Source organism: Peromyscus maniculatus, chromosome 13 (genome assembly GCF_049852395.1).
Source record: "Peromyscus maniculatus bairdii isolate BWxNUB_F1_BW_parent chromosome 13, HU_Pman_BW_mat_3.1, whole genome shotgun sequence".
Taxonomy (NCBI): Eukaryota; Metazoa; Chordata; class Mammalia; order Rodentia; family Cricetidae; genus Peromyscus; species Peromyscus maniculatus.
The window spans coordinates 10,037,538-10,049,787 of NC_134864.1; the positions used below are offsets into that span (position 1 = coordinate 10,037,538).

At 49.9% G+C, this 12,250-nt stretch overlaps 1 protein-coding gene across 33 annotated transcripts in view; it reads right to left on the reverse strand.

The window, feature by feature from the left end:
* Positions 1–12,250, reverse strand: part of Hdac4 (histone deacetylase 4) — a 262,371-nt gene that overhangs the window by 12,541 nt on the left and 237,580 nt on the right. For all 33 annotated transcript variants that reach the window (XM_042259861.2, XM_042259865.2, XM_042259864.2 and 30 more), the window contains 2 exons: positions 8,696–8,814; positions 7,197–7,330 (listed from right to left, as the gene is read on the reverse strand). In XM_042259861.2, coding sequence (XP_042115795.1) covers positions 7,197–7,330; positions 8,696–8,814 — 253 coding nt within the window. The remainder of the gene's footprint in view (positions 1–7,196; positions 7,331–8,695; positions 8,815–12,250) is intronic.

Sequence of the window (12,250 nt, forward strand, 5' to 3'; positions counted from 1 at the left end):
ACCATTCTATGCTTTAAAAATTCTAAAGACTCTACCAAAAAAAAATTTTCTTAGATCTGATAAACACTATCGGCAAAAAAGGATACAAAAATTAACACAAAAATCAATACTTTTAAATATACATTAACAAATTTGCTGAGAAAGAACAGTCTACTCATAAGTCTGTTCAAAAATAAAAACAGAAATAAACTTAAGATGTGAGTTACTTCTATAACGAAAAGTATAAAATATTTAAACAAACAAACAAACAAACACATCCTAGAAGATGGACCTCCCACATTCATGGATTGGGAAACAGTACTGTGAAAATGACCGTATTATTGAAAGCCATCTTAGACTTAATGCAGTCCCTATCTAAATTCCAATGACATTCCTTAGGCAATCCGGAAATTGAGCTGGAAACACAAAGGCACCGAGTAGTCAAAGCAACCCTGAACAGAAAGTAATACTGGAGGTACCGTGGTACTCGCCCCCATACACTACTCCAGAGCCACAGGAGCAAAACAGTGTGGTTATTCCTGTATTTAAAGCTATTTATTGAGCAATCTGGAAAGTGCCAATTACTGTTCTGGAAACCTGGAATCTATCAGTGAAAAATACCTCGCCCCCCACATTATATAATGCAGACAGACAGTATGTGGAAATCACAGAGTCAGTGCAGCACAGGCCATCGGGGGAGGCACCAAGCTCCATGAGAAACAGAGCTGGGGAGAGGGATGCAGAGTGTGTACAGTTTCTAACACACACTTAGGGTGGGCCTGCCTGACAACCAAGGGGGCTGAATGACATATTTCCAGGAGGTTTCTAAGGCCAATGAAAGCTACACGGGGCTGGTTCTGCAGGGCACCCCTTCACTGGCAAAGCCACTACACACTTCTCTGTCCATCTGCTGCAGAGTACAGCCTTGCCAATGGCTGACTTGAAATGAGGCTAACAAGTAGTCCTGATGATGCTTGTTTCTAGGGTGGGCCTACCTGGCATCTCATTTTTATGGTGTAGGCAAGGCCTGGCCAGCTGTGTTTTCTAAGCTGGGATGCAGGAAGAGATTCTTGTGGGCACTTAAGGCCAATCAGAGGAGCTCATATGCCATCTGCTTCTCATGGGCTGGCTGTCGATGAGTCTTCTTTTTATCTTTGAAGTCCTCCATCAAGCAGATGCTACCCTCTGTTTTCTCCCATCAAAGCAAAGCTCCTGGGAAGAACCACTTACACCCTCTTCCAGATCCGGGAGTCCACACATTTCTCCTGTGAGGTCATGCCTCACTCAGCCTGATGCTCAGTGCATTGGGTCAGCTGTCCACTGCAAGCATTGCTCCTTCTCAGGAGGGGAGGCAAAGCCATTCTTTCCAGGAATGCTGACTCAGGCTCCCCGTCACACCCCACTGCCAAACACTAGCAACAGGTTTGCAGCAGCTCCTCCTCTGGGCTTTAGCTGCACACTTAGAGTTGCCAGTTGAGTTTCATCGGGAAACTCGGCTACAACTGTGTCCAAAAGGGGCTGGGGTTTCTTCTGCTCTTTCTCCTTGCATCTCCTTGATTTAGGGGTATCAGACCTAGGTTGGCCCCAGGCTGTCAATCCCTGTAACAGCACAGGTCCAGGCCCTTAGTGAGTCTATGGCCATAGAACTAGCTGGTTTAGGCCTGAGAATTTCCCCATATCCCTACCCGCTTCAAGTCAGACCCTGCTTTTCTCTTACTCCCAAGGAAGATAGGGATCCTCAGCTCTCGGTGTCTGAGTCCACACCCAGAAACACAAACTGCCTCCTGAGGTCTCTCCCTCTCACCACCGACTCCTCTGCCATCAGTCTCATCTTCCACAGCAAGGGAATCATTTGCATGTGGCTTCAGCTCCCTCCTCTGGCAGAGGATGTCTTCCCCGGGTCTCTGCCTGATCCTCTTCCAGGCCCAGAAGATTGGTCTAGCTCTCTAAGGGCACTCACACGCCCTGCACTCAGCCTCAGGGCCTGCAGACGCTGCTCCCCAGACCTGCTCCTGGGAGTTGCCATCCTCTTCTCTGAGGATCTGAGGTCTATCTTCTCCATGTGACAGTGACAACATAGGCCCAACCTTCCTGGCAAAAAAGATCTCTAGCTCTGTGTCAGGAACTGTTGGAGATAAAGCAGGGCCTCAAGTGTGGATCTGTGATCAAATGGTCACCTGTGTTTGCAGATCTTTCCCATGAGGCTGCAAAACCTTCAGAATGGGATGGGTAAGAGAGTTTTGGAAAAAAAAGTCACAACAGCACTAAAAGTTATGATTCCTTTTGCAAAAAGGTTAAAGGATAGCTTGGTCTACAATGGAGGACAACACAGGCCCTGTGCAGTAGTCTCGACTCGAGTCTAGACACCAAGCTCAAACTCAGCTTTCCCAAGTGAGCCGCGGCACCCGAACACAGCTCAGAGTCCTCCCAAGCCTGTTTGGTAAAAGGGTTTGAGTGCAGATCTGCAATGCAGACTGCTAGGAGTCTTAGTGGGCCAGCGACCAAGCCTGTGCAGGACAAGTGCTGAGAAGGGGAGCCTGCTTCTCCTCCTCTAAGGATGTGACTCACCCGAATGCAGAGGCCAGACATCACTCAGGCCACTTTTGTCTTCTATGGGACAGCACTGGCCTAACTAGGAGACTGATGGTCACCATTCACGGGACAAACCCTGGCAGGACCTTGCTGCCCAGTGTTAGCCCCACAGGTGCTATTCTCTGCAGGCATGTCTTTGGTGGAAACGCCCTAGGGGGGCATGTGGGACCTTCTCGGGCTAGACTGGACAGGATCCTAACCAGGCTGGAAGGCAGCCAACCAGCAAGAAGCATGTCCCCAGTGTCCTGCATTCCAGACAGACTGGTCATAGTCAAGTGGGGAGCCCTTATGAAGGGGCAGCACCTAGCATACTAGCCAGTGGGGACAGCAATTGGGCAGAGGAAGGAGGGGACCAGACACAAGTCACAGATGGCTGTGTGTGGGTAGAAGCTATTTTTTTAAGTGAAGTGTGCATGTGAGTGTGTGAAAGCTCACATGGTACCTATGTGTAATGTGGCAACAGTCTGACAGGAAGTGGTAGGCCCTCAGCTGGAGCCACCTTAGTTTGCTACACACACCACACACACACGCACAGCTGCTCTCCACTTCTGCTGAGCCTTTCCATATTTGTATCTTACAGCACAGGAATCTGAACACGACAAGAGGCCAAACTCATGCATGAACATCTTTTTAAACATCTCATTTTATGTCCTCCTCCTCCTCCTCAATCTTCGAGCCCAGGGCTGGAAATGATATGGGGCAGGGAACCCTGATGTGTCACAGGAGTACGAACACATGCCAGCTTTCAGAACATTTCTCACAGGAATGGTTGTCTCTGCCACCATCCGTACCCCACCCTCTGTGGAAGGCCCTAGGAGTCCTCATGCCTGTGCACAGTGGATTGCATCCTGAGTATGGCCAGGAATGCAGAGGGCTCCATGCAGCCTGTTTAACATGCAGCATGCACACACTGTCAGGACTTTCAGTGTGGCTGTGAGCAGAACTACTTGGAACTGGCTACTAGTAGCCATGCTGACCCTTGGAAACACCCAGACCACAGTGCAGATGCCTTGACTTGGCTCTTCAGTGTCTCCTCTGGAAGTGGAGCTCCCTGCAGACCACCATTATCCACAGCTGGCTGCCCAGTGTGTACCTGCCAAATCGGCCAACAGTGTCTATCAGCTCTGTTCAACTTTTGTTTATCAGGGTGATTTTAAAAGAGCCCTTGATAAAACTAGTGCTTCCTATTTTCTGATGGTTTAGCAAAGACTCTTCTGGGGAGTCGGGAGGTCAGAAGAGCAAATGAATGAGGAACAACAGGCATAGGGTGAAAGCCAATTTCTCTATTGTTACTTAAGTATCTAGCACTGAGAGTCAATACTTCAGCAAGGACACACACATACACACACAGAGTCACATTTTAACTATGACAAAGGTCTGGGCATCCCAAAGGCACAGGATTTCATCGAGGGGAACGCACATGTCCGAGAGAAGGCTGTCTGAGATTCAAATGGAACTGTCTGTGACAAGGACGATGATGAAGAAGGCAGAGAAGCAGCTGGACTCCACCCCACTTGCCCAGAGCCCTCACTAGCTGCTCTGCACCTCCACAGGGACACGCAGGGCCAGGCCCACTGGGTGACCTGCTCTTGGTACTGCGCATCTAGAGTTTACTTTTGGGTGCAGCTTGCCTGTCATCTGCATGACTGCCCCAGTGACACACTTGTGGGTCGTACCCTGAGCCCTAGCCAATCTCCTAGGTCTGCCACTGGCATGCAGCCTGACGGGGTGGCATGATGGCCAGCTCTCATTGCTAGGTCCCTCATGTGGTAGACATACAGAACTCAGGTATTCTACTCTTGACCAGAGACACCAGCCTGCCAACCCTGCAATACTGTGGCCCGTGTCTCACTCTCTGGTCTGTGATGCTTGCATGGGAGGCTCATGTATATCACAACGAACAGTACCAAGTGGAATGGCCCTAGGACAGAGCTATTTTTCCTGGCATTAGAGACTTTTACATAATTCGCTCTTCTGTAGTGCTTGGTTGGGGATGATTACATTTAGTAAGCACCAGCAAGTATCTGCTTCGAGTCACAACCATCTTCCCCTAAGACATGCAGAGGTGTGTGTGTCCTAGGGCCTTATTCTAAATGCCTCCTCAAAAGAAGCATTTGAGTGACGGCTTCCTTACTTTCCACTGGCCATCAGCAAAACACGGCTAGTTCAGTAGTGTCTAGCTTCCCTATCATCTGATTCTGAACCTGGCCTGAGGCTCTGTGCTCAACCCTCTAAGCCACCTTGGCATCCCTTCCACTCCCTCAGGAGCTCCTCTACTGTCCTGCTGGTTGAAGTACCCCAGCTCTTGGTACCTGCCTGATGTGGTCAGAACTGAACTTCCAGCTGGTCTCTCTGGAGCATCACATCAAGCTTCTTTCAACATGTGGCCAGGGGTCGCAGCTCTGGCTGTCTTCCTGCCTTCCTCAGTGTGAAACCATCAGCTGCAGGCTGAGTCCACCCCTGAAGCTCTGGGATGCAGACAGATCCTTCATGCATGTGCCTCCTCCCTGTTTCCTTCTCTGCTACATGCTGCCTTTTTGAGGCCAGCCTCTCCATACTGTTCACCCAGCTGTCTCCTAGTTCCCCTGTCTTTGGCATGCTCTGCCCTTCACACTATCTAGCCCCCCTCCTCTCCTGGGGTATCCATGTGATTCCATGACAAGATACACAAGAGGTCTCCACTGAGCTACAGACACCTAACCAGTGTCTATGTCCCTGACCTCTAGTTTCAGCATCTCACACTGGGGTCAGGATCTGCACTAGGCTGTGGGGAACTGAGGCTTGGTTGCTATTCCTAAGTTTCCTGTAGCACTGAGCACAGTTGTTGGGTTACAGTGGCAAGTGGGTTATCAGCTCTGTCTGAGATCTATGGCCCCTACTGTACCTGCTCTTCATGGCTTCTGAAAGCTGTTGGCCCGATGAATACGTTATGAACCCCTGGCTCCTCACTACCCTTACACTAGAGGTCACACAGTAGGAAAGGACCCTGCGCCCCCTCTCGTCTTTCCCATAAGGGACAATGTCTAAAGGCAAATGTTGTAGGGACCTGTGTACATATGAAACATATCCTGGAAAACAGTGCTAATAGTCTGGCGGCCCTTTCACATTCAGGATTGATATAGGGACGCCAGCGGGAGTGAGTTTGCTGGGCAGGCAGGGTTGGGGAACACAGAACAAGGCCTTTGCTATTCCACTCCCCAGCAATGCTGTGTGGACACTTGTGGCTGACTGCAGTCTCAGACTTGCCCCCTCAGGTACCTGCTGTCTGTTGTGCTTAGATGGTTTTCCCTCATACCAGCTGCAATGGACGGCAGGGAGGCTTGGCAGCCATGAGAGCAGGGAGGGGCTCAGTGCCTGGTCATGGGCCCGATGGAAGCCTTGGCTAAAGTGTGCACCCACTTCCTCTGATGAAGGAATATACCATTGGTGGCATGGGGGCAGGCAGAGGTTGGAGCCAGGTGTGACTAGGAGGGTTCTCTTATAATGGGGTTCATACCAAAATAGGAACAAGCATTTGGGTTCCACAGCTTACAAGCTATACACAGTGAGGACAGCAGTTTTTACCCTTACCTCCCCTCCTGTGCTTTCTAGAAGAAAACATGCAGAGCAGATCACAGACAATGCACTTAACTACGAGACTCTGGTATTCTGTGGACTTCTGACAACTGCCTTCAAGAGCAATCCTGAGCACCCCCCCCCTCCCCCCGCCCCCCGGAGCTGGCGTTGCCGGCACTGGCAAAGCAGGTCAGAGAGGGTCTTGTTAAGAGCCATCTAGACCCTGGACTACAGAGCAGGGATGGATAGCCTGAGAACTAGTGTTCACTGGGCAGCAGCTTCTAGAAGCCATGAGGAACAGGTGCAGCAGAAGCCACAGACCTCAGAGCTGCCGACTCACTTGCCACTATCCCCCAGGGACCAGGGTGCTTGTATGTGACACTGGAGGCTAGTCGGAGCTACCTGAGGGTGCAGCCGCAGCAGCCCCTGGGCTGCAGGCCCCAGCCTGAGCTCCCCACTCCCGGCCGGCCCCTTCCTAGCCCCTGCACACCTCCCACGGGGGAGCAATGTGAGCAGCTGCACACGTGGGGAGACAGACACACACCCCAACCAGAAGGGCCTAGAACACTGCTTCTCAGCCTCTTTGGAAGTTGAACGACCATTTCACAGGGCCACCCAAGCCCACTGGAAAACACAGATGTTTCCATTTCTAATTACGTTACAGAGGTTTACATTATGACAGTTATCAAGTAGCAATGAAAAGAATTGCGTGGTTGGGGGTCACCACAGCATGAGGAACTGTATTAGAGGGTCACATCATTAGAAGGTGAGAATCACTGCCCTAGACAGATACAAGATTTGGGAATTCCTCTGGAAAGTATGTGTCAACTGTACCACATGCATTAGGGGCTTCCAGGGTTATGGGAAAATTCACCCTCGTCGTAGCCTATACACAGGGAGCTACGAATGTCAACAAGGGACCCTCAGCAGGTCTTATCAGGCATAGTGCTACAGCCCAATGCCAGGTGAATTGCCCATCCAGGTCAGAGATCAATGCCTTCCACCACCTGAGCTCATGGCAGCAGCCTTTTGCCTGTGGCGCATTCTACAGGGCTTTGCTGACTCCGTACCTCATTTCCCAGCAGAGCAGAAACACATGCTTCAGAAGCGTCACAGATGGCCGTCAGGTCATGGCCTCCCTCAAGGGCCAGCACGATCCGGCCACCAGCTAAGCCCATCAGCTGCTTCGTCAAGTACCCAAAACCTGCAAAGGCAAGGGACATCTTCAGAAACTCCACACAGCACCTCCTTTAAATACCAGGGGCTGAGATGTCATCTCGAGTAACTCAGGCCAGATTAACACATCCATTAGTTTGGCTTTTGGATTTCATCTTTATCCAACTGAGTGTGAATTTTGGTTTCAGTGCTGATCTTTATAATGCAGCCAACCCCATTCAAAGGCTTTGTACCACCTGCTTTCCTGGGCATCTGATGTGCTCTGTGCAAACATACACAAGTAAAAAGAAGCATGCCCATGTGAATGCTGTGTGTGGTGGCAGGGCTTTCCAACATCCATGTCTGGGTATCTGCTTCCATCTAGGGTCATAGAGTCTTCTCTCTGTTCGCAACCCTGACCTGGCATGTCATTTGGTGGGCATGGGGATACTACACACAGCCAGGTAGACTGATGTTGGCTAGGCATTGGAAAAGCCTCAGTAAGCCAGACCAGAAACAGGTCCATACTAGGGAGTACACCCTGCTAGTTGTGAAATGCCAGTGGGCAGAAACTGATGGCAAACCCAGGTGTATTGGATGGAAATACTTCCACTGGCTTTGGGACTGGAGGATACAAAAGCAGCTCAGAATGTGGTAACAGAGACTATGAGGTATGGTGCTTTCTGCACATCTGGACCCCACAGAGGGAGCAGTGGGCTCCGAGGGCCCTGTAATAGAGCACTAATTCTTCAAAGGCCACCTCCTCGCTCATTACTCCCTTGCTGAGTTCACACCCTCTCTGTGAAGGTGAGAGACAGACTATCCTCCTTGATTAGATGGTTGATGGGCAGGGAGGAGAGAGCAGAGCCTTGACTGTGTAAGGCCAGGCTTCAGGACCCTAGGCTCTTTGTTGCCTCTGGGCATCACAGCTGGGTGAGAAACTGCCACTGTGTGACCCCAGGTGTTACAACCCAGAGTCCTTTCCTATCTTTGCCACTTGCTGCAGCAGAGGGGACAGAGGTCCCAACAGTGTCAGCAAGTTCTTCCATGCAGAGGTGCAGCAACTATACGATACAAGCCCTCTTGATGGTTCCTCCTCCAGCTCCACGGCCTATTCAAAGATTAGATGGCTTGCTTCCCTAGCAGAAAACCAAACTCAGCACCAAGCACATGTTGACTAGGTAGGACTGGGGCCCACCCTCTCATACCTGGAGAAGGGCTGCCCAGCAAACAGCACCTAGTGCATGCTCTTGTGAACTTTGCCCCTTTGAGTTTCTGTGCCCAGGGTGGAGTCTATGGAGTCATTCTGAGTAGGAAATGGAGACGATGGCCTTCCTACTACCTCACACAGAACACAAACCAGTTGTGGGATGAACAGACAGAAGACCGGGGAAGGTAAACTCTGGTGACTTACATTTGGCAGAGAGATTGTACCCTCCGAGAGGTGTGGGGTGGCCCTCCACAGCATCGAAGCCTGATGACACCAGTACCACATCTGGGGCAAACTCGTTTGCAATTGGCATGACCACCGTTCTGCAAAGGACAGGAGCAGGCATTACTGGTCAGTGAAGGAAGGACACGGCATATGGAAGACAGTAACTGTCAAATGCATAGTTCTTTGAGGCCTGGGGCACCTGCAGAACTGGGAGGAAATCAACGCAAATGCCCCTTATGGCCTCTCCCAGATCAGCTACCTTCCCCACAATAAGAACATACTTTTGGACTCTCGTCTAAGAAAGGTACACTGTGATAGTTATTACTGATGTCAGCCTGACAAAATCCAGAATCGCTTCAGAGACAATCCACTGAGCATGCCCATGAGGGATGGTCTAGATTAAGTTAGCCATGGGGTTAAGGTGGGAAGATCCATCCTAGATGAGGTTGACACCATCCCATGAGCGGCCAAGTAAAACGACGCCCGCACACCCCCTTCTCTGCTTCCTGACTGTAAATGCAATGCAGCCCCTGCCTCAAGCTCCTGGTGCTCTGACCTCCAGCCATGATTCCCTTGAACTATGAACCTAAATACACCCTTCTTTCCTTAAGCATCTTCTGTCACAACCACGTGGAAAGTAACGAAGACATACGGTCACCATCCAGCATGAGGCACCGGGAACTACACACTGCTGAAAAGATAAAGCCCTGGCTAGCTTTCTGCAGCCCACAAGGGCTTCCCACTCACTTGATAGTGCTCTGTGCCCATAACCAATGGCCATCTGTGCGTGCGTGAGAGTAAATTAAAGAGAAAACAAGACTCCTAGAATGGCAAAAGGGGAAACTACTATCCCAGTTAAGAGAATTGTGTAAGACATGACCACCGAGTAGTTCAATGGCTAAGTCACTCTCCCTCTCAATACAAAACCCATGAGCCATGGGCAAGCCATGGTGTACAGCCATGAACAGAATCCCGTAACTGATCCAGGAGGCAACAAGGCTTTTAAGCATCCTCAGAGATTACTTTATCAGAATGGTTAACACCAACTTTCAGTGTCCCTCTGGAGGCCAGCAGTGACCCTGTAAGGGAGATATTTGTGGTCTCCTAGCTCTAGCCGGAGTGTTCTGTGCTCATGGAGCAGATGAGGAAGGTGGGTGTGGAACCTGGTCTTGTGACTGCATAGGTAGAGCTGTGAGCCTGTTGGGGCCCTTTGCATCTCTCTGGGCTACCTGTTTGTGAAGCCACCCCACCTAATCTGTCCCACCTACAAGACAACTGTGCCTCACAGCCTTTCTAGCATATGTGGTGGGCCTTTATAAACCTTGTCTGCAGGAATCCCACAGGAGGAAAAGAGATGCGCTAGGAAATGGTTCTTCCCACTGCCATATACTCAAATGTTCAAACAGGGCTCAACAACTCCCCTTTCTCCTCTAGCCTCTCTTATCTAGTAAAACTCCCTATCCAAGTTAGCAGAAGTGTGAACTCTGGCCAAAAGACACTCAGAATTCAACGGGACCAACTCAGGAATGATTCTAGGTAGAACCTGGCTGCTAATTCTCCTGACTTCAGGGTGGCAGAACACACATTATCTATAACAGAGCACCCAAAGACAGTACAGAGAAAAGGTACAGCAGAGTAGTGTGGCCTTACATGCTACTTCAGTTGGCTTGGCTCTGGCCAGTATGGAGAAGTCTATTACAAATATACCAAGTTCAACTTTAGGTAAGTGAAGACCAGACATGTATTCCAAACCAAAGTTGGACAGCTGTGGAGGGGCTGGGCTTCTGTTGCTCTGGAGGGTGTACACAGTCTAGTGTCTCTTGGAATTGTTTGTCTCAGGATGAAGGGACTTTCCAAGGCCAGTCTGCACCTTGGAGGCTCTGTGGACTATTGCTAGAGTGCAGGACACAACCAGGTAACCATAGATGAGGGCCAGAACACTTTCTGCAAAAGTCTAGGCAGGAAGTCTTTTGGTCTTGGGCAATAACAGGTACAGATGCCTTGTGATATCAAAGCAGCAGTCATGGGTGATGAGGGAAGATGCTCCACACAGGAGCCATGGCTGTGGATCTCGGCCCTGGACTCAATTGCATGGCTGCTCATGTCCTGCTCTTCAGGGTAGCACCTCAGGCTCAGACTACATAGCTGTCATTGTGCCTCACTGCAACAAAGGCACACCAGACCATCATTTCATTAGTACAAAGCATTTAAGCTGAGCATCTATCCTGTGAACACACTGGCTTTTGTCTAGAAACCTGCCACAGTGGTCAGTCACAGGGTAGAGAGAATGCCATTGGACCCTCTGGCTTCTATGTCACTGGCATCCTTGCATGAAGTGGGCTTGTCTTGGGTCTTCTTTGGGAGCGTGGGACACTGAACTGACAAGATGGCTGGACTGACAGGGGTTGTCCACATCACACCAAGGAGACCGCATCTTAACGATTCAATGAAGATACTGTCGCACAACCTTGTCTTCAGAGTTAACAGAACCTTTCATGGTTTTGATAGGGATTTTAAAGCCAAGTCATTTTTTCCAGTAAAATCATAGTGGTTTGTGCCAACTCTGCTATTTGCTAAGAACTGCAGCAAGTGCATATGGTGGGCTTTGAAGTACAGCTGAGCTCTTTAATATCCAATACCTGCCCCAAAGAAGGTTCTGCTAAAATCATTATTAAATGGAGCTCACACCACGAGCACCAATGCTTACACTTCCTGTGTGTTATGGTCCAGAACCAAACCCAACCCATCCCCAGGTGGCCCCATGTGCACAGCAGGAGTGGATATCAGAAGATGCAGTCTTTGAATGTCCCAGGCTTAGTGTCTTCTCATCTCAGTCTGGAAATAAGCTGAAATAGGATAACTGGTGATAGCTCTGAATGTAAGGTATGTGTTAGAGGGTGTCTCCAGCGTCCATGTGTGACACCATGGATATCTTTGCTCCTTGTTGGGACATGGCTTTTTTACTTTATGTATCAGCTGGATACTCCCTGCTGCACTGTGAATGTGCCTCCTACCCACCACCTTGCAGGAAAGAACCTCAAAGAATGTCCCTATTTAACTGGCATTCAAAGAAAAATGGGAGACTGAGCTTACATTTTACCTCCCAAAATAAATTTGGAACCATCAACTTAGTTTCTGAAATAGAAAAGCCTTTTGTGTTTGTGTGTGTATTGGTGTCTGTAAGTGAGAGATTGGGGTCAGGGAGGTGAGGCTTCCCAAGACAACAGTTAAATTTACAGATTGGCCTGGAGGAGGGACAAATGAGTCAAAACAGGCAGCCCTCTGAGAAGGCTGGAGATGTGATCATAGCTCACTCCTTAGTGCAGGGAGGGAATGAGGACCCCCACAGGTACTCAGGTGCACAATACGGTGGCTAGGTTGAGTGGCTGCAGGCTTCTGAGGGTGACCATTGTGTAGTAGACCTATGTATGCGGTGTCATGTTATGTGCTGCATGATGAGTGTCTCTTCTGGAGCTCAGACAGCCTTCATTACCAGGGTCGTCCTGCTTTCAAATCAACCACCCCAGTCTGTGG